This window comes from Megascapheus bottae, chromosome 26, assembly GCF_031878675.1.
Source record: "Megascapheus bottae isolate mThoBot1 chromosome 26, mThoBot2.hap1, whole genome shotgun sequence".
Classification (NCBI taxonomy): domain Eukaryota; kingdom Metazoa; phylum Chordata; class Mammalia; order Rodentia; family Geomyidae; genus Megascapheus; species Megascapheus bottae.
In genome coordinates this window covers 22,464,059-22,486,602 of record NC_143534.1, presented here as the reverse complement: position 1 = coordinate 22,486,602, position 22,544 = coordinate 22,464,059, and the positions used below count along the sequence as shown (strand labels likewise).

The following is a 22,544-nucleotide window of genomic DNA, read 5'->3' as shown; positions in this document are numbered from 1 at the left end:
CATATAGTGAGTTGTGAAGGCAATGCATTTATTCTGTTACTGAGCCAAGAGCAGACATATGCCCCTTGAACTTCTGCCAAAACTATTAGGCAGAAAACTCACAGAATTGCTACTGATATTTCCATTCATGATTTATGATAATGGTTACTGTGGAAGACGAAGTCATTTACATTTATTGAGCTCCTGTTTTTGTTTATAGTTTCAGACATTGTAAAGGGTCATAAAACCCATCAGATGATACATACAACACTAACAATAAGAGCATAAAATTATATAGAAACTGATTTGAGGCAAACCACGCACAATGGGTAGTCCAGTACTGGTGTGTATACTGGGCTGTGGTTAGGCTTGTGAGGCCTCAGTAAAAGAGAGGGTTATGTACCTTTTGAAGACGGGAGAATGGTGGTACTAAGAAACTAGATAAAAACATGTTTAGGAGAAGTTGTTGGCCAGGTATACCAGTTGTCTTTCATTTCAGTAAGCATTTCTTTATAGTTGTAGTTTTCTTTATAGTCCTTTTTAGAGCATTGGAGACAGACATACATGTGATATTATAGGAGAAGTACAATAATAAAAATATACAAAGAGCTCTTCAAATGTATAAAATGTGGTTCCATGAAGAAACTAGAACATTCACTCACTTCTGTATAGCTTATTTGTGTATATGAATAAACCTATTTTTTGGAGCTTCTGAAAATAATTTTTAATAGTGTTTTCAGTTATTTTGAATTTGAAGATACCAGAAGATATCCAGAAGTCATGGTCTGCAAGAAGTAGGACAAAGCCAGTTTGCCTAAACTACATTTACATTCTTTCAGGGAGTTTTCATTTAAAGGAAAACTACACATAATTAACAAGCCTCTGGGCCAGCTGTCCAGATTATTCTATCCCTGCTCTGTGCAAAGCAAATGATATTGCTTCTTTAACTCAGCATTCTTCCCATGTTTATCTGAAAGTACTAACTTACTCTAATCCACTTATTGCTATTATTACCACTACTGTTACTTATTATTAGTTAGTCATTACTACTTATTATTATTACAATTACTATTCCTATATTAATAAAAAGGAAGATAAGCATATTTTTTCAGAGCCCCCATATCTTTTGGAGGAGGAAGGTAGGTCATCATTATATAACCTGAAATAGGGGAAGGCCAAACTCTCTAAAGTTATTTTTTTTTTCTGGGCTTGATTCCACAGTACACATTTGATCTTTTGGTGTGATTTCATCAATGTGAGCTACGAGTCACAAGCATTAAATGACCACACAGGATTGACAGGAAAGTTTTGAAATGCAGTGCTTTCTCCTGAAACTATCTTTTGGGCAGACTATGTGGTGACTAGATGACAGATTATCCAGATTCATGCTGTATGAAGCGTGGAATTGAACAGTCACAGCAGAGTTAATCAAAAAGCTAAATAAAGGCCTTGCTGAAGTATAACTGTGCAGTGAGGTCACAGTGAAGGTGGCAGCCTTAGACTGGGAGGGACTCGCTGCCAAATAGAAGAAGGTGTCCTGAATGACCCCCAGAGAACCTTCCAGATTTAGACAGTAATGCTCTTACTCTCTGGCTATTCCTAGGGCATGACCTGCTGGGATAAACATTGGCTCATGTTTATAATCAAATGTGTCAAGTAAAAGAATTCTGACCCTTTTTTTGATATTATGCTAAATATCTGGCATCTTGAAAAACATATAGCACCACTGTGTCCTCATTTGAATGTCTGTAATTTGCTATTCGGGGTTTTAATAGCACATGTCGAATACATTGGCATTGTCTTTGCTGATTTCATATTCTTGTTAGGATTTATTAGAAATTCAAGAGGTCTTTGGCTTGTAGATAGGCAAGACTAGATTTTACTTAAAGGTAAGTTAACTTGATTTGTAAGTCACTTCTAGCCAAAGATTGAGATGAAGCCTGACTATCATATTTGGTTCTATATACTAGAACCTCAGAGACACTAATCCATACTTGACTTGTTGACTCTGGAAAAAAATGACTTTGGAACTTTATGGAATAGTCTGAAGCTCTCATAATTTTTATTGTATCTGCAAGAACAATTTTAGATGACCAATTTCAGAGCAGGCCTTGAAAATTACTCTACATATGAACATTTATGGTTTTTAATAGAGAAATTCTTTAGATTCTTTGAGTAAGTAGGATCTTTCTGTAGCTGCTTATTGGTCCTCCAATGAAAACCACCATTTGAGCATTGGACTGCACACTTGACATATTAACTTAAGGAATAGAATGTTTTTATTACTAAGTAGCTTTTATCTGCAAAGATGGAAGGTGTGGTATTGATTTCCTGGTTTTCATGACTCCCTCCTCTTCTCTTCATCTGCCCTTGTGAGCTGGGTGTATCAAACATTGGGCAGTAGTAGAACTCAGCGTGACTATAGTGGCATTTATTTTCAATGTGGGTCTAATTCAGTAATCCTATAAAGACAAATTCCAGCAGCCATGAGGATTTGTTGAAGCTAAAAACCATAGGGCCTACTTGTATGTGCAGAAATCATACCTGCACACACCAGGATGCCTGGAAAGTCCCCATGCTCACTTGGCGAAGGGTATAGTTTAGCATATTAGTGAGACACTAGACTATATTTTCACTATCTTTAAAGAAGAGGAAAAACTGTGTGGGGAGTGCTGCGTGTACCCTTTCTTTAGTTTTGGAGCACACAGAACTCATGGTCCTGAGCGGTAGATGTTACACGCGGAGTTCTCACCATGTCTGCACTGCACACTCACTGACAAGTGCATTAGTGTCAATATGGTAGCTATTTGTACTAACCCTGGGTGCTTAAACCAGGGTTTTAGACACCAGGCCCAAAGTTCAAGTTAGGTCCATCCATTTGCCTCCATATGCCACATAAAAAGACAGGGTAAAATGCAGAGAAATGCATGGTAGCTATAGGAAGGCAGCACTTACTATACTGTCAGCCATTTTCAGAGGTGTAGACTTTGGCTTCAGGAAAAAGAAAGGGCAGGGAATGAGAAAGATATGCACAGTTAAAACAATGCCAGTCACAAGAAGGTTGCCTCCAGGGCTGTTATCTCAGTCTTTGTCTTTGGAAGAGTTCCAGAGAAGTTGTTATCACTTTATTACTGGAATAGAACAGGAACAAGGTGGTTTCCTGAGTCTTGGCATTTCAGGTTTCAGGGGGATGTTTGCCTTTCACATAAGATGCTTATCAATAAACTGAAAATAGTTCAGATCAAAGGGCATAGTTACATAATTAGGGGACCCAGTGAAAGCAATTTTTTTCTTTTTTATTAAAGAATTAACATTGATTTTTACATCATATTTCAAATGTCATGTTTAACAAACAAGTATTCAAGAAGGGAATCTCTATATGCAATCACTGGCACTTAGATTTTAGAACATAATTAAAATTAAGCTGAGGGTTTGTATGTCATAGATACATATCAATCTATATAATATAACATTATGTCTATAGAGTATATAGCCCATCATTGATTTTTATGTCCATGTAGTTATGTTTATTTATCCATGACCATGTCCATAACCTTGGGTACCAAAATATTGAGTCCTCCTTGTCCTGTTTGGATCTAATAGCCACATAGAAAGGATACCATGCGCCTTTTATTCCTTTGGTCTTGACTTGTCTCATTCAACATGATTCGCTCTAGATTCATCCACTTCCCTGCAAATGCCATTATTTTATTTTGTCTGTTGGCTAAGTAGAATTCCATTTTCTGTATCCGTTCTTCTGCAGTAGGGCATCTGGATTGTTTCCATCGCCTGGCTATTGTGAATAGTGCAGAGATGAACATAGCTGAGCAGGTGTCCTTATCATAGCCCGGGTTATGATGCTCAGGGTAGATGCCCAGGAGTGGTATGGTGGGATCGTAGGGAAGGTCTATTTTCAGTTCTTTAAGAAACCTCCAAACTACAGTGAAAGCAAATTTTCCTTGTCTTTTATACAGCAGTCCATTCCCAGTGGGCCACCCATGTTGGTGGGGGTCACCCACATACTTAGTTCAGCTCCTTGTTGGCTTCTTCATCATTAAATAGCTCTGCTGTCCACACCCATGGCAGCAGGGCCCTTTTGCTGTAGAACGTTTAGGACAGTAGTGTCCTCATGTCTTTCAGCTTCTTGACTTAGTTGCTGTGACTCTCTGTAATCCTTTTCTTTCTTCTTTCTTTCAAGTGGAAGAAGACACAGAAGAAAGTTCAAGATCAGGAAGAGAATCTGTATCCACAGCCAGTGACCAGCCTTCACACTCTCTGGAGAGACAGATGAATGGGAACCAAGAGAAAGGGGACAAGACTGATCGGAAAAAGGACAAAACTGGAAAAGAGAAGAAAAAAGATAGAGAGAAAGAAAAAGATAAAATGAAAGCTAAGAAGGGAATGCTGAAAGGCTTGGGAGACATGTTCAGGTAAGTCCTTGCCTACATAAACCTCACTGTCATGTACCCTGGACAGTGGAATATGTTCTGTTTTTAGAGGACTTCTTTATTGGGTAAATATTAGGAGTACATTTCCATAGACCTAGATGCAGTATATACCATTGTGTGTAGTCCATACTGAAATGCTGTTTCAGTATATGTGATGGTGAGATTAATAAAAGGTGGTAGAACCCCTTGAAATCATTATCTTTGGGGAAAACAACCGAAATTCTTCTCTTAGCTATTATATTTTTACTTTCTTAAGGATTTCACTTTAGTTATCTCAAATCATTTCAGCAGCTTTCAAGATGATACCTTGCCAACCAGGTAAATAGTAAAGAGATGAAGAAGGTACTGTGTTTCTTCTTCTGCTTGAGAATAAAAATCTCAGGAGACAAAGGGCTATTAAAGTAGTGTTTGTTCTTTTTTGTGTGTGGGAACAATGGCTCATTATTTAAATTTAACACAGAGCTCAAGTTAGTGGTAGCATTTAAAGGTTCATTAATAACAAGTCTAATAAAAAATGTTACAGATAGAGCTTCAATTAAGCTGTGTTGATTAATTTAATACTTATTACTTCAGTCTGTAAAGATTTCATTAAACATAGTCTCTGGCTGTTACTTGACAGTTGTTTTTGTGTCCCTAAATTATACTCTAGGATTACTTAGCATATCATTTTTTACAAATCACTTTTATACAATAAAAGTGACAAGTTGTTCAGAAGTTGCAATGCAACTCCCCTATAAATGTTCATCTGAAGTGATTTATAATATTCAGGCATTTAATGTTAAATATAGATTGCTTGATTGTTCCATAAATTAAAGTCCTAAACATATCAAGATGATGGTTTAAAATTGAAAACATACAGCTCAGCCCCTTGACTTTTCCAAAAGTCGTTATCTTGCAATATGAATCCTTTCCTTTTAATTTGTTTTTAATTACAAAATGTGAACAAGAGTTTTTATTTTCATTGAATCTCCTGATTTATGGTCTTTAGGTTGACCTCAATAACTGAGGACATTTATTACATATGTCAGGCCTGGAAAGTTGAGGAATCACAGCCAGCCTACAGGTTATACAACACAACAGATAAGTTCCATAGATGTCTGCTTGTGTCAAAGAGGAAAGAAGGAAAGGAAGAAGCAAACTGGAGACTTCCACTTGGACAAAGCCTGGCCAGTTAATAACATAGTACTCTCCTTAGCTGAAATAGAATTGCACTACTCTCTCCCCCAGCTTTAGAACTTTGGAATCTTCCCAGGTTTGAGTTTCTCTTGTTTATATACTACTTATGAATACATTTCAGTCAGATCAACTTTCTTCATTATATTTCATGTCCAAAAAATGTTTACAAGACGAAATTGCTCAACTGCTTTTTAGAGCTCCTGTGTTAACCAAGGGTCTTTTCATTCCATATAAGCAATGTGACAGCTCATAAACTGGTACCCACACAAGACGCAAAAATAAAGCTTCTGCTCATCACTTGGGATTTAAGGAATTTGTACTACTCTCTTCTTTAAATTAGAGAGTAAGAGGTGAGAGGAAACCTCTTGACATGTGGCCTGTGTCCGTTTCCACAGGCTTCTAACACCTTATTGAAAACTAACAGCCTATTCATTTTCACTCCCTAGTCAAGACTTCTCTGGGTTTTGTTTTTGATGTGGAATAACATGAACTTCCAGTAGTTTGGAATTTTATTACTTTGAAATTATCTTTGCAAATTGCAACTCCAATGTTAAAGATTTTCGGTTGGTGCACGCGCGTGCGCGCATGTGTGTGTGTGTGTGTGTGTGTGTGTGTGTGTATCCATACATGTTTATATACACATATATCTTCATATACACATATATGTAGTTACAGATGTATATACAAACATGTCTACTTATACATGCATGTACCTATACACTTTTGTACAGGTCTTAGGGCTTGAACTCAGGGCCTGGTCCTGGTCACTCTCTGAGCTTTTGTATTCAAGGCTAGTGCTTTACTACTTTTGCTTCTTTTTTGGCATTTTGGTAGTTAATTGGAGATAAGTGACTCCCAGAGTAACTGGCCCAGGATTGTTTTGAGTCTCAATCTTTAGATCTCAGCCTTCTGAGTAGGTAGCCCCTGAAGAGCAGCACATTACACTTCTGTTTCTTCTAAAGGTCTTGCAAAGCATGACATATATTTCAACTATATAATTTGTAATGAATGCCACCTTTGTGATAGAGAATTCAACGCATTTTTAAACATGAAAAGCCTACATGCTTTTGAAACTTGAATTGTGTATTCAAATGTAGTAACCTGAAGTATTTCATTTTTTGTGTGTGTGTTTGTTGTTTAAAATTGAGCTTCTATGGAAGTGGCGCTGTGGCTCAAGAGGTACGGCAGTAGCCTTAAGCTGAAGAGCTCAGGGACAGCACCTAGGTCCATAGTTCAAGCACCATGACTGACATACATACATACATATATACATATATACATATATACATACATACACACACACACATAGATACACACATAGATACACATACATACATACATACACATACATACACACATACATAGATACACACATACATACACATACATGCACACATACATAGATACACACATACATACACATACATGCATACATACATACATACATACATACATACATACATAGAGCTACAATTCTCCAAGTATTTAAGAATGACTGGTAAGAATGTTACAGACACTTGAGCTTTTCTAATGTGTCTGGAAAACTTTACAGGGTTTGTTGAAGTCACTCCATTAGCTTTGAAGGGCCAGTTGTCCAGTTGTCACAATGGCAGCTTAAAACCAGCCATGCTGGGAACAGTTACCCCTTGAGAGTGTAAGAATCCTAGGAGTAGAGCTTATTCTCTCTCTCAGTGGTGGAGGGTGTAAATGTGTCTTTGGGCAAAAGCAATCTATGCTATTCTGGTATCTTTGGACATGGCTGTGCTCTATCTGATAACAAACCACTGGTACTCAGCTCTTTAGAGTTGAAGTTTATTACTTAAAAATGAGTTGTATGTGATCTATTAAACATAAACTTTATTTAAAAACAAATTATTGGGCCCCACACTGGTGGCTTGCACCTGTAATCCTAGCTACTCAAGAGGTTGAGATCTGAGGATCACTGTTCAAAGCCAGTCCAGGCGTGAAAGTCTGTGAGACTCTTACGTCCAATTAACCACCAGTAAAGTGGAAGTGGTGTTGTGGCAAAGTGGTAAAATGCGAGTCTTGAGCTAAAGAGCCCCACAAACAACAATAACAACAACAAAAACTATTAGGTTTCAATCCTTTCTTCATGTTTTTCTTTATATGTCATTAGTATTTGAGAAGCATTGTTAGATTTTTAAACATCTTGCATACCTAGTGCCTCTAATTATTTAAGCCTAATCAATCCTTGGGTTGGTTCTTTTATCTTTCTTCCCTTTCAAACAGCATAAGGAGAATATCGTAAGATTTTAAAATTAGTTTCTTCCTTTCTCTTTGTTCTTTTGAGGAGATTGGGATGTGATTTTCTGAGCCATGTTTCTTTGAAATAGGCTAATCAAAATGCTTGTGTATGTATACATTTCTCAGTGCAGCCCAGGTTCAGATGAAACAGGTCAGCACAAGCCTCAAGTACAAGGCAGCTGTGCATCTTTGTGTGTTGTGTTTGCTTCTATTTTGTGGGTAGACAATGAAAAGACTTAAGGGGAAAGAGCCATCAGATACTGAGAGTCTGGCTTTTTTTGGCAAATGTTGCAGCATAAAACCTTTTCCTCAAAGTCTAATTGAAGTAATATATTTCCCTTCAAAGAGAGTCTCGCAAGCTCTCCTCTCTCCAATGTTCCCCTGACACACACACACACAGTCGTGCCCTTACAGGTGTGGCATTTTTTGTTAGACTACATTTAAGGGCTACACTATGACACCGTATTTCATAAACGTAGCAGAGGAAATTGATGGTACACTGAGTGGAAATTTCAACTTGTTGGCTGTTATATAGACCGCAGAGTTTTCTGAATGGTATTCATAAAATGTGTTAATTATTGCTCTGGGAAAGAATGAGAGTCATGTGAACCCCTCTTCTTTTTGTGAATTATGGAGTATATAAAAAGCAAAAGTTACTTTCATGGCAAATTTAAATTGCAAATATATGTGCAAGAAATCAAATCAGAAATGTAAAATGTCTGTTTATATTAATTATCCTTGGTATATAAGGCATCTTTTCTGGCACATATGTAGCTCATCCTGCCTTAATGAAAATGGCTTTAGTCCAGGCATCAGTGGCTCATTCCTCTAATCCTAGTTATCCAGGAGGTTAAGATATAAGTATCCCCATTTGAAGCGAGCTCCAGCAGACAAATCCAGGAGACTCTTATCAATTAACCTGGACAAAGGTGGAAAAGGTAGAAGTACAAGTATGACTCAAAATAAGGGAGTACCAGCCTTGAGTGGAAAAAACCCAAGCCCTGATTTCAAGCTCCAGTGCCACCAGAAAAGAAAAGAAGGGGAAAAAGATAGAATAATAGAAAAGAAAAAAGGACGAGAAAATGGCTTTGTATCAACTATGACTGAATGAAGTACTTCCAAACAGACACACCTGAAAAGTGCAGAATGAAGAGAAAGGTCTAAAATGTTGAGGCTTTGCATGTGCTTGATTGTCAGATACCTGATGATTGCAATTTTTTACTCTAAAATATTGTGAGGTCTTTGCAGCACTAGGAGGTAAAGATGGAACATGATGCTTAGGAGGGAATTTGGTTGCTTACTAGTGAAAACGTGTGTTTTCTACAGAAAACAACAGCATTTGTGAGCGACTTATTTTGGTCTTAATTTTCAACTCCAAATAGAAATTCCCAACAATACCCTAAAATCCTGTCTTCTCATGTATTAAGAACATCGAGGTGTGTGTTCCTCTTGTTGGAGTAAGTATAATCTGAGATACGTTTGAAGGAAATTGGAACAAGTGTTGTTTATGTTGAAAATTCTGTGTGCCACCATACTGGACTCCTACGAAGAACCTTGCTGTGCCATGTTTCAGATTTCTTTCTTTCTGTTCATTCTGTTTTGTTTTGTGATAGGGCCCCGCTGTGTAGCCCGGATTGGGGAGTCCAGGTGTGTGCCAACATACCTGCCTGAGTTTTATTTCTTGCTGTTGTCCATATGTGATCACTGAGAGCTTATCACTGAGGAAAGCAAGAACAAAAGTAATATCGCAACAATACCATTAGAGCAGAATGTTCCACTAACAGCACAACCACCTGGGTTCTGTAAAGCCCATAGAAAACTGAGTGTGAGTGCTTTATTGGTGGAACCAGGTATGGTGCTACCTTTTCCTTTCTAGAGTATGGTCGTTTCTGGAGCACAAGGGTTAGAGCAGATCTTTGAAGTGAATGCCGCAGTTTGGAAGAGCCACACGAGGCCTCTGAGAGTAGAAGCCGTTCATGTAGCCTTTGCTCCTGACTGCGCTTACTAACTGTGTGTCTGTACCGTGTTTCTCATTTAGCCATGCCAAACTGAAGCCTGAGAAGAGATGAACAGCAGAGCAGATTCAAAACTGTCCTGAGCAGCACGTGTTGCCAGTCGTTTTTTAAAAAAGCAAACAATAAATTGACTTTCAATGAATTCCTAGTGGCTGTTGATGAATTTTGTTTCCGGCATCAGCAGTTTGGATGGCTTAGTAGTTCCTGCAGACATCAATTTGGAACTTTCTGATCTTGATTTCAAGTCTAACATTTAATGCCAGTTACTGCCTCCAAGATTATGTAAAGCACACCCTGTGTCCTCTGGATGGGGGTGTGGGTGACAGAAGGCATTCCTTCAGTGAGATGCATGGGGTAGAGTGATAATCAGACAAAGGGTTTGTTTCTTTATGGGTTACAGAGTTTAGACAGAAAATACGGTTAGAGAATTCTCTGCATTCCTCAGGATCACTGAGCTAGCCAATTCTCCCCAGCATATGGAAGGAGAGCTCTTTGGGCCAATAGCTGTCCTGAGGTTTGCTGAGACCTCCAGTTCGACTCTCCTCTAGAAGTGATTCTGGAGTATACTGGACAAGTGTTCCTTCCACGTCAGATCCAGATCGGGTGCCTGGAGCTCAAACTACCCTTTCTGTAGAATGAAGCCATCTCCCTTGTATGAAGCCTTTGCTTAGTCACTCCATTATGCAGGGCGCTGGGACTGCAGGAAAACACTCCAACGAGTTCTCTTTCCTGAGACTGTTAGAATTGCACCCAAATTAAAAATAAATATGGAAGATGGAAACCACTTAATAAAGGGTCTTATGGAACTGAGTGAGTGCCTTTAAGAAGAATTGACCTCTTTCAGACTTGGTAGAGGCTTCCAGCCCGGCCATTCCACTCCTCCATTTCCTTATACCACACACCCAACTCACCCAAGCCCTCCCTCCCCCACCCAACTCCTCACTACCCCACACTACCCCAACCCGTAAGACCTATGCACTAAGAAGGCACACTGGCTTTACCATGTCAGAGATTTGATCACTCAGGACTAATTTCAGTGTGGATTAATAGGACCAGTTTTACATTGGTAAAATTAAGTGGCAAGTTATGCTAATGATTCATGCAGTTAAAACATGTATGAACAAAACAACATCTTTCCAGGAGATCCAGTAACAAGGCTGTGCACCGATAAGAACTGTGAAAGAGAGGGTCTGTCTGCATAACTTTCATTTGTTTTCCTATTTGTTCCCTGGGCAGAGAAAGGCCCTGTTTTATAAGTACACACGGCAAGAGACTTCTTTGGACTAAGTTCCAGATTTGTAAATGCCAACGACTTAATGTATGCTTCTTTTCATTTCAACTGAAACTGAGGTTCCTGGCTTTCCTTTAAAAAAAAAACAAAAACACAAAAATAAAAAAAGGCTAGAAAGTGTCAGACTGGCCAGTTAGCAAAGTCAAATTCTGGGGTAGCTGATAGCCTATTTTTCAAGTCTTTTTCTGTTCTTTGTTAGCACTTTTCAGTGAAGCCTTCCCCCCTCTCCCTCACTCCCCCAAACCCCACCCACAGCTTAGAAGCTGACTGTAGAGGAAGCTGGAGGAGACACTGAGCACCACGGCCAGGCCGCTCAAAGACCTTTTCAGATGCTCTTTAATGTCTCTTTTCCACAGACCTTCAGCATGTGTATAGAGTGCAGTGTCAGGAATGACACCAACTTTATAGTCTCTGTAAAGCAAACCTTTTCAAAAAAGGAATTTTTGACAGTTCTGAGATGCTAAGTCAATTTCAGTTCCAGACTGTGTAGAAAATGGAATCTTTTTTCCTCCACAATTGATGTGAAAATTGAAGGCTAGTGACTATTCACTTTCTAATAACATAGAGTAAAATAAATACTATCACACCATTGAAAATGTACTAGAAGACAGGCTGTGCTAATGACATTCACAGCATACTGCAGATATTGTTTTCTGAATGTTTTTATTGTTACCATCAGAGACTAGATCTTTTACATGAAATATAATGAATCAAATACACACCATTCCTAAATGTATTTTATGAAGCCATAAATTATTATATAAAGTAATTGTTTTATTCTTTTAAAGAATTCAGTGGAGGAATGACCTTTTACATAATTGAAGGTTAGATGGTTTTCTTCTGACCTATGTTTAATAATAGCCAGTTTAGAAACAAAAGCCTCAAATCAGATTAAACTTCAAGTCCTACTGAAGTAATCATGTCTGCAGTGACCTATGAACTTACATTAAGTTTGGTGTGGTTAGGGTTCTGGTTCTCCCTTGCCTGTTTGGGGGCTGGGTTCCAGCAACTCTTTCTTCTCTCTTCTGAATCACCAGTGACTTGCTCTTCTGCTGGATCATCGACTCTCTTTTCCATTATTTGCTCCTGTCATTATTTTCAAATCTTATAGCTCTTCTTCCCATTCTAATACTGTCTCTTTGTCTCTCCTATACTTAACAGCGAACTCAGTGTTTGATGATTTGCTCCCTTGAACCCCTTTCAGTGAGGCTTTTGTCTCATTCCTGCTCCAAATGTCTGTTCCATCCAAATGCAGTGCCCTCTGCCTTGACAAACACACCAGAATTCTCACCTCTCCTTCCCAGGAAAGCAGGAATGACTCATCTTGCTGACTGTGGTACTTACTCTTGGAGACAGCTTTGCTGGGACCTCCTCCCTGCCCTGTCAGTCTCTTCAGCCACTCCCTGTCTCCCAGGTACTTGAGTATCTAGACCTCTGTTTTTGTTGTTGTTTATTTGGTCTGTTTTTTTCTCTCTTCCTTCCTTCTCTTTTTTTCTTTTTCTCACTTCTTCTTCTTCTTCTTCTTCTTCTTCTGCTTCTGCTTCTGCTTCTGCTTCTGCTTCTTCTTCTTTTCTTTCCTCTTCCTCAATCCCTCCCTCCCTCCCTCCCTCTCTCTCTCCCTCTCTCCCTCTCTCCCTCTCTCCCCCTCTCCCTCCCCCTCTCCCTCTCCCCCTCCCTCCCTCCCTCCCTCCCTGCCCCCCCCCTCTCTCTTTCAGAGCCTTGAATTCAGGACCTGAGCACCATCCCTTTGCATTTTCACTCAAGGCTAGCACTCTACACTTGAATTCCTTCACTTCCTGCCTTTTAGTACTTACCTGGAGATAAGAGTCTCATGGACTTTTCTGCCTTGTCTGACTTTGAACTTTGATCCTCAGGTCTTAGCATCCTGAATGGCTAGGATTATAGGTGTGAGCCACCAGTGCCTGGCTCTGTATTTTGCTCAGTAACACAGATGCTGATGTTTTTTTGGAAGCCATACTATCTACAGACAGACAGACTACTTCCAATTTCACATCTTCTGCTTGCTCATGGTTTGAACTCTACATCTTCAGAGCCAGATAAGGTTTCTCATGAATGTTGTCTGGGCAGATAACTAATTCCAACTCTTCATATATTTCCTTGCAACAATCTCTGACTCTATTTGTTCCTTTCACTGTACTTCTGACTAGTCTGCTTTCAACCCCAACATAATCCTAGGACTTCCTTTTTAAAAAATTGTGTTGTTAAGGTGATACACAGAAGAGTTGTAGTTACATAAATAAGCTAGTACACTTCTTTTTGAACAATGTTATCCCCACCATCTTTTCCTTCTTCCCTCCCCCTTACCAGTTGTAAAGTTCATTTCCAACATAGTGTTTAATATCACTCTTTGATCTGCTGTTTCAGTGATTCTGCTGCACTTCCCCAAGTCAGATACACTTGCATACAAGACAAAGGATATCGAAATTTCTAGTGCCTACAATGCTATTACAGTAAGCATTAACCAGCAGTGTGTCACCCAGAGGAATCAAAACCTGAGGCCAAGAAGTGATGTTGGGCCAGGTATTTAATTAGCTGGAAAGGATGGAAATGGAGAAACTTGAAAACAAGGAGGAATGCTGGGGCCTTGGTTGCACATCACTCTTGGTTTGAGCAGCAGCTTTCCACTTGCATTCCCTGTTGCCACTCTGCTTCTCTTGCTGTGTTCTCAGCACCCTATCCTGACATTGCATTGTGTCCTTTCTCTGTTCAACCTAGGAGCCTTCCACATCCTTCTGGAGAAAGGGACAACTTTGAAATTCACCTTCTGGGTCTGAGGACTTGCCAACTCACCCCAACCTTTCTAGTTTTATTCCTTCTCTCTTTGCTTCCACTGTCTTGACTCCAGAGAAGCAAGTCCCCTATTATTCATCCTCCTCCTCCTCTTCCCCCTCCTCCTTTTCCTCTTCCTCCTTTTCAACCTTTTCCTCCTCTACCTGGTACCTGCTAGGTCCACTAGAGCCTTATCCGTGCTCCTTTCTCTGAATGAAGCTTTATTGATTGATTGATTGATTGATTGATTTGTGGGTCATGAGGCTTGAACTCTGGGCCTGGGCGCTGTCCCTGAGCAGTTCAGCTCAAGACTATCACCCTACCCCTCAAGCCACAGCCCCACCTCCCATTTTCTAGTGATTGATTGGAGATAAGAGTCTCACATTCATTAGTGCCCAGGCTGACTTTGAACCACAATTCTCAGATCTCACCCTCCTGAGTAGCTAACAATTACAGACGTGAGCCCGTAATAATAATGCCTGGCTGGAGCATTTTAAGATACTCTTGGACCTCTAATATCTCCATTCAAGTGTCACCTTTTCAAAGAATGCAAAATAAACTTCCTCCTTTCCTTTAATGTTTCCTCTCCCACATTTTGGTAATCTGTTTCTCCTTTTGCCCACACTGTCACCTAAAAGATACACTGCTGATTTATTTCCCAGTGGCAAGGATGTTAGCCCTTACCCTGTTTCAGCTCTAGCAGTCTTGTGTGTAGCTGGTGCTTGAGAACAAGTTCTGGTCAGCTGAAGCCCTTCAAGTGTCCTCAGCCTCTGCCCATGGCTTCTCCAAACAAACATTTAGGAGGCAGCTCTGCTGTTCTCTCTGTTCCTGCTGGAAGTGCCTAGGAGTAAGAATATCCAGAAGCAGCCGTCAGCCAATCACAGAAAAGCCAATGTTGCGATGGTATCCCAGGCCTCCGGGCCGTCAGGATTATCTGTAACCATAGTCATGCTCATAGGTGAAGGACTTCAGAAGCTGGAGATTGGCAGAATGCAGAATTGCAAACTCCACCTCAGACCTGCTGATGTCAGACCTAGAATTAACAGCCCTGAAGATTTATGTCTGTACCTATGCAGAGGTCAGAGGCAAGGCACACCCAGCCTGCTCCAGAGCTGGTCTGCCCTGATCATGGGATAACAAGCTTGAGGATACACCCCTGTGGGTTGGCTTTCCCCAGTTCTCCCCAATCCAGTTCCACTTCCCTGTCAGGTGTTTGCATGAGTTTCTGGTTACTCAGGCTCTGCTCCTGTTCACTGTGCTTCTGGTGAAATCTAGACCAGGGCAGTACATGTTTCTTGAGAAAGGAAATAATTAAATTTCTGAAGAAAGTGGTAATGGGTACATTAATAGTAATTTTGCAGTTCTGACTCCAGGGCAACCCTGAGTCCCTCTTTGGTAAAGGGTATCATAGACCAGATGTGTGTCTTATGCAGGTCCCTAGCTATAGCTAAGAAATGTCTCTGAAGGGAATCCCCTTCCTGTTTGGGGATCCACACTGTGGTTCTGTGTAGAAATCACTGTTTTTTCCTATATAGGTAGCTGTAGACACTTAGTCAAACTCCATACTAGATAGGATCAGCAAACTCAATCCTTCATGCTGGGCTGTTTTTCAGCCCCTGGGCTGAAGTGGGAGTGGGGGAGAATTCAAACAGAGTTCATGTCTGAATTTCCAGATACATATCTTCCTGAGAATGCAAACAGCTATCCCAAGAGATGGGATAAGATTCTTCCCATAAAAGAAGTCAGACCTTGATTTGATCTTCACAGACTGGGTGAGAGCTCATGAAAGGCCTTCCCATGAAGCCTCACCACCTAGGGTTTCCTCTCCTGCCTGACAGGGAAATACAGGTCCTGCTGGGACACCTCAGCCCCAGCCCACCCCTGAGCCTAGAATCTGCTTTTACAGATTCTCCCTGAGGTGTGGTTTGACAGCTTGATGACAACTTCACCTCCTTCGTTCCCCTCCCATGACATACATAATAGTTATATTGTAATATGCATCTCTTCCCTCCATGTCTCTCCTTTATATAGCAAATTATAATCATTTTATTACATTTCTTTCCATTTAGACAGTAATAGATTTGGCAATGAGCTGAACTAATTACAAATATTTCTACTTTTGTAGCTAATTTAGGGTGTTATCCATTGCACTATTGCTAATGTTGTTGTGTAGTGTGTAGACCATTGACTTCTCAAAAGGTAGAAAGCCACTTGGATAGCTTACCACAACTGGCATTGTGCCTTGAGGTTACCCTGGAGCACACTTTAGGAATGCTTCCATAACCCATTTGATCCTCATTTTAACCCTGAAAGTGTTATTTTCTGACTAGTCTGTGGACAAGAAAAATAAAATACAATTGCTATGGTCATGTTGTGATGAAATGGTAGAGCTGTTCTGAATATGAGTTCCTCACTACTGTGCTGGACAGGCCAACTCTTCATGGTTGTGCTACTCCAGTCCTGTTTGTATAGCTGTGTGTGTGTGTGTGTGTGTGTGTGTGTGTGTGTGTGTGTTAGTGTTTGGAGAGGGATAAAATTGTTGCTGTGAGGTTCATCATGTGACACCCCCTGCCGTTATGTATGCTGTGAAAAAGCATACATTCCTGTTGTCAGCTTGGAACTATGGAAATTAGGAGGCTGGCTTTAAATTTTATTCTTTCTTGGCTTCTGTAGCTTCCTCTGTCTATGGTTCTTCCTATCCCCAAATTCTTCTCTCCCCCACCCCAAACAGTACTGAGGATCAACTGAGAGTTCTATGAATGTTAGGCATGCTGTCTTCTGCTGAGCTATTCATGTAGGAATAAAACCTGAGAGATTTTATTACTAATTCCAAAGTTACCAATAGCATATCTCGGTCACCTTAACTGAATTGTATGTGGTAGTGTCTGTTGCAGACAAGCATTAATGATGATAATCCACCATCTACCTTCCTTGCACTGGTTTGAGATGTCTTCAGAATCCCACAACTGTCCTGGCTCCTTTCCTGCCCTTACATTGAATTTCCCTCTTTCCTATATACTCCTTTTTGTACATCTGTCCTGGCTCCACACCTGCCATTTCTTTCATTATCCTTTAATAAGTGTGAGGTCATCCCTCTTCCTCAGAATGGGTCTACAGTCTAACTTCCTCTGCTAATCCCCTGAGCCCTCTCATGTCCTCATCTCCACCTTCCCCCTGCTTGTGAATGCCCTGTTCACATTACCTGGTCACTTGGCAGTCTCCCACATGCTTACCTGAGCCTTGGCTGACCCCCAACGGCCTGGCTCCTTTCAAGGACTTTGCCCCAGAACAAGCTGTTGCTTCTCCTGCCTTATGTCTGGGATCTCAGCTTGGCTTTGGGGAGTAGTATGTACCCAGTGGTGCAGTTTGCCTAATGTGCATGGAGGCTTGGGATTCCATAGTCAGCACTGCAAAAACAAAACAATAAAAACCCTGGTGCGTGTGTGTGTGTGTGTGTGTGTGTGTGTGTGTGTGTGTGTGTGTGTTAGGAGAGTAACTTTGTATCTCTTTCCTGCTTTATAACTGATGTTAGCCATACTTTAAATTTGGCTTTTGAACCTCTAGAATTTCAGGTTTCTTAATGACATCTACTAAGAATTTTTTTTTTAGTATTTGTGAACTTCAAATAGCTACACAAGAAAATTTCAGGGTAGCATGTCCACATATACATTCAGTCAGTGCAAATTGATCAGAATCACCTTAACATCATTTTTCCTCATATTATCCTATCGTCCCTACCCATCAAGTTGGCCAGATCCATCTTCACTATAGGCTTTGAGTATTATGTCTTTCTGCTCATCTGTCCCCTTCCTTTTAGCCCTCTCTAGTCAAGATATCTCAGTTTTCTGATATTCACTTGGTTAAGCTCTCTATTCAGTGTTCAAAGGGTTTTCATCATGGAATCTTAAGGTAGCATAGCCAGTTTAATCACATATGTGTATGCAAATGACCTGGTATATATATTCACATATATGTTTATGTTTTAGGTATAACAGGCTCATGTTAAAGAAAACATGAACCTTTTTCTGAGCCTGGCTTACTTCACTAGATATAATTTTTTTCATTTATCTCCTTGAAAATGATTTTTGAAATGTATTATTTTAGGCTGTAACACTGATATTTTGTGGTGCTGGGGTAGAATCCATGCCTGGCACATTCTTGGTATGCACCCTAGTCCAACGTTTTCCTCTTAATTATAAGGATCACATATATTTTTCTCAGCTTGGGTTGATTGAGAGCAGCCACTTTAAGAAATAGACTTTAGGCCAATCTTAGGCAAGTACTGTTAGCTAGTGGAAGTTTCTCTTCAAAACCTTCCAGAGCATTAGTCAGCCTGGTGCATGAGTCTCAGTGCTTATAAACACCTAAGCAGAACAGGCTGCTGTCATCTGAGTTGCTCTGGCCACACCAGGGGCCAAATGATGCTCCATGACTGACTTGGTTTGCTGAGTCTCCCCATTCTGCTACTGGCCCACAGTTGGCATTTCAGCAACTACTGATGAGTGTCTCATTAAAGATTAATCTCTCTGGATCTTTTTGCAAATGACTGGATCCATATTCCAGAATGAGAGTAAAGATAGCCTTCATCTTGAAAAATGTGACCTGACCCAGTGTATTTTCCAGACAGCTACTTCTGGCAGGAAAAGCCAGGACTGGTGGGCTTCTTGCCTTGATTACTTGTGAAGCAGTTTTATCCCAGACCATATGCAGTTCCCATCCTTCCCACCCCATCAGCTGTAGTGCTAAATGATTCTCAAATAAGGCCAGGGGACAGATGAATCCCCAGAAATTTCTTATTGTGTTGCATTAAAAGTCCCCTGGGGGACCGGAGTTTGGCCTAGTGGTAGAGTGCTTGCCTAGCATGCATGAAGACCTGGATTCAGTTCCTCTGTACCATAGACATAGAAAAAGCTCAAGGCCAGGACTGGCAAAAAAAAAAAAAAAAAAAAAAAAGTTCCCTGGGTAGGAAGACAAAGTCCCCAGGTGAAACTGTTTCTGAAAATGAGCAGGTGGACTTTTTTTTTTTTCCCAAGCCTGGTTGTAGAACAGAGTAGTATATATAATATGAACTAAGACCATTCATTTCATATACTCAACACTGAATATATACTGGATGCATACCACAGCTGAAGCACTGTGCCAGGTGTCAGGAATTTAGTGGCACAAACCAGTGAGTGATGACAAATGCTGGCCTAGTAATGAGTAGGCTCTGTGCCCAGTGGACCTTGTGCCTTCCTTCAGAAAGCGACTTTAAAACTGAGCTCCAGAACGTGTTTGGGGTTATCTGTCTGAAGGCGATGTTAAAAAAAAATGAACATTTTGCATCAATAGGAGCTCCAGTTCCAGAAATAAAGATCTTGAATACTTGTTTGTTAAACACATCATTTGAAATATGATGTAAAAATCAATGTTAATAAATTCTTTAACAAAAAAATGAGAGAAAGAAAGAAGAAAGAAAGAAGGAAAATAAATACATTCTCTCTTGCAACTAGTTACATGTAATATTTTCTAGCAACCAAGATGAATACTTCACAGAGGAATCTGTGCTCCTGCTGGAGGCAGCACAGAAAGATGTGTAAGAGCCATACTCTAAAGAGAAATTGCCACTGCTTCATTACTACCTTCCACTTTTACAAACTACTAGGGGACTCATACAAAATCAGGTTCCAATTAATTAAGTTCGAGCAGACCATTTGGTTAGCACTGTTTAACTACTGGATGTGGTCTAAGTTTGTAGGAACCATATTTGAGAGAAGGAAGGCTTCTAGCCAAGGACTCAGGACAGTCCCTGACCCTTTTATTGGGAGACTGGCTGGCTTGAATCAACAACCTTTGAGAAAATGAAAAGATTCTGTTCACCACAGTACATAGAATGAACTAAATGGCTGAGCCAAGTGAGATTGGGAACTCTCTTAGATAGCTGGTGATGGAAATGATGACATAGTACAATCCCAGGGCCTTAGCTATGTGTGCTTGTGGGGAAAATGCAGGAGGACAGTAAGAAATGAGCTCCAAGGTTTTGGACTCTATAGCTGGTTAACTAGGAGGCAGTGGAACATGGGTTTGGAGGAAGTGTGATGTGGTAAATCTGACATCTGTCTATGATGGTTGCCCGTGGAGGTGACTTGTGGCTATATATGAGATTCTTAAGCCCAGACATATAAAGTGATATTCAAAACTCTTGCTTATCTGTGGAATGGTTTTCTGGCATTCAGGTGACCTGAGAAGGAGCAGCAAAGATCTGGGGCCATGGATGGAGGTGCTGGTGGCTGAGACAGACCTCTGCACAGGAGGAAGAAATCAAAAGTGGTCATGAAAACATGAGAGAAAGATGGGCTTGTTAAGAGTTCGAAAGTACTCTTGATCTTGGCTGTGTAGTGAGTTTCTTTGTGACAGATCTGACCTCAGTGCTTCTGTGTGCTGTCAGTATGGATGGTCTCTGACACTCATGCTGGTTCCAAGCAGAGGTTGCTACCTACTTGTTAATTAATTCAATAACTGATCTTCTTCCCCACTGTCTCTACACAAACACAGATCCCAAATCTGTGCCAAGTTTCTGCATTCTTTGACAGTAGAAATGATAGTTTCAGTGATGCCTTATTTCCAGTTGCCAAGTTTTATAAGGAATTCTAGAACCTAGGCTAGATAGTTCCTTTTTTTAAGTAAAGCATTTCTAAAGTCTAAATTGGGAGCAAAATGAATGGAGTGGCTGTTTTTGCTAGCCGAGGGGTCATGTCTTACCTTCTGCAGTGAAGGGATTTCTCACGTACTCCCTGGTTCTCTTCTCTGCTACGTGCTGGCTGTCAGGGTTCTATCCAGACACTGCCTTCACAGAGGCAGACTCTAAATTAGCTACCTGGTTCCAAACTTCCATCATGCTTATGCTGCAAGAGAGGTACTTAAGCCAGATAAATAGCTTGCGTCATCAAAGTTCCAGCTTTCTTTTTTTTTTTTTTTCCCCGTGTTTCATTTTGTATTCCTGGAAGTCAGACCCATGGCCTCACCCATGCTACACCCTTACCACTAACATATATCCCAAAGGGTCAGCTTTTTAAATTACTTTGTGTGAGAAGCCTTTAAAAAATAGATTGTGATATATAACCATGATAGCAGACAATGAAGAGTGGGCTCTATATTTGCATATGTTTTTGGACTTGGTTCTGTTGAGCCTGTTTTTTTCAATGTTTGTGACTGTTTCTTCCCATAAAGTACAGTTTTCAGGTAATCCTTATTTTTTGGGTCACAGTGTTCATTTTTCACATTCTGTGAAAGTACCATTCAAGGTAGCAGTGCCTTGCACAAACTGTTGATATTGGCATGTATATTGAGCACGTTCACGATCTTAGTTTGTTGGCTTTTTCTGAAGAGTTCCCTGGCTGCACTAATCATGCATGAATGGTTTTTTTTTTTTTTTTTTTTTTTGAAACTCTGGTTGCTTTCAAAACATGGGTGTTGGTGGCTTTTGCTTCTAATCCCAGCTACTCAAGAGACTAAGGTCTGAGGATCACATTTTGAAGGCAGTTTGGACAGTAAAATCTGTGAGGTTTTTTTTTTGGTGGTTCATGGGGCTTGAACTAGGCCTGGGTGCTGTCCCTGGGCTCTTCAGCTCAAGTCTACTGCCCCTACCCCTTGAGCCACAGCCCCACTTCCCATTTTCTAGAGGTTAATTGGAGATAAGAGTCTCAGGTCCTTTTCTACCTGGGCTGGCTTTGAACCTTGATCCTCAGATCTCAGCCTCCTGAACAGCTAGGATTACAGGTGTGAGCCACTGCAAATCTGTGAGATTCTTATGTACCATTAACTACCATGAAGACAAAAGTGAAGCTGTGGCTCAAGTGGTAGTATGTAGCCTGAGCACCGAAGCTCAGGAACAGTGCCAGGCCCTGAGTTCAAGCCCACCCCCCTTAAAAAAAAATCAACCCCAAAACCAAAAAGACATTTTGGTGGTTTTTGAAGGGTATTTTCATTTCATGATTCATTCCGTGTACTATATAGTTGCATATAGTTGTCTTTGCATTAAAATTTTCAAATTAGATTTCATTCTAGTAACCTTAATTCCCAGGACGTTATAAAACTATGAATATTCTCCTTAGGACATGATTTTTTTTAATTCAGTAGTAAAATTATATGTGTGAGCTGTTATTATTAAGAAGTAAAAAAAATGTAATTAATCGTGTTTGTTGTAAAACATTCCCACGTTTAAAAGGGTTAAAACCTTTAAAAGCTTCTACATCCCAATATATTATTATGCATTCTCATCCTAATGTTTTTCATCCTCCCAAGTTCTAGGCTTTTACACTTTGAGGAGACTTTGATCTATTTAGTACATTGTTTTCCTGTGACATAGAAGTTCTGTAAGTCACCATGGCAGCATTTCCATATTATTTCCATTTAATGCATTCGGCAATGCAAAGGGGCCTTGTCTTTTCAAAGCATCCTTTTTGCCACTGATAGGCAGTGTCTAGTTAGAAAGCGCTTATTAACAACGAAAGTATGGGGGGGAGCGAATCTACTCTCCCACTGCAGAGTACTCAAATAGCTTCCGAAACAATGCGGCGAAAATGAAAACCCATTTCTGAT

General features: G+C 40.3%; 1 protein-coding gene and 1 long non-coding RNA gene across 12 annotated transcripts in view; one reads left to right on the top strand and one right to left on the bottom strand.

Moving 5' to 3' along the window:
- Positions 1-22,544, top strand: part of Pard3 (par-3 family cell polarity regulator) — a 575,898-nt gene that overhangs the window by 385,430 nt on the left and 167,924 nt on the right. For 8 of the 11 annotated variants that reach the window (XM_090319128.1, XM_090319127.1, XM_090319126.1 and 5 more), the window contains one exon: positions 4,178-4,409. In XM_090319128.1, the coding sequence (XP_090175254.1) occupies positions 4,178-4,409 (232 nt within the window). Of the gene's footprint in view, positions 1-4,177; positions 4,410-9,906; positions 10,026-22,544 lie in introns of those variants that run through there. The other 3 variants (XM_090319131.1, XM_090319130.1, XM_090319129.1) reach the window with 1 other exon arrangement.
- Positions 13,702-20,837, bottom strand: LOC150046071 (uncharacterized). The gene is made up of 3 exons (XR_016532720.1): positions 20,706-20,837; positions 14,649-14,805; positions 13,702-13,927 (listed from the first exon to the last, which is right to left on the bottom strand). It is a non-coding gene; the product is annotated as an uncharacterized LOC150046071 (long non-coding RNA).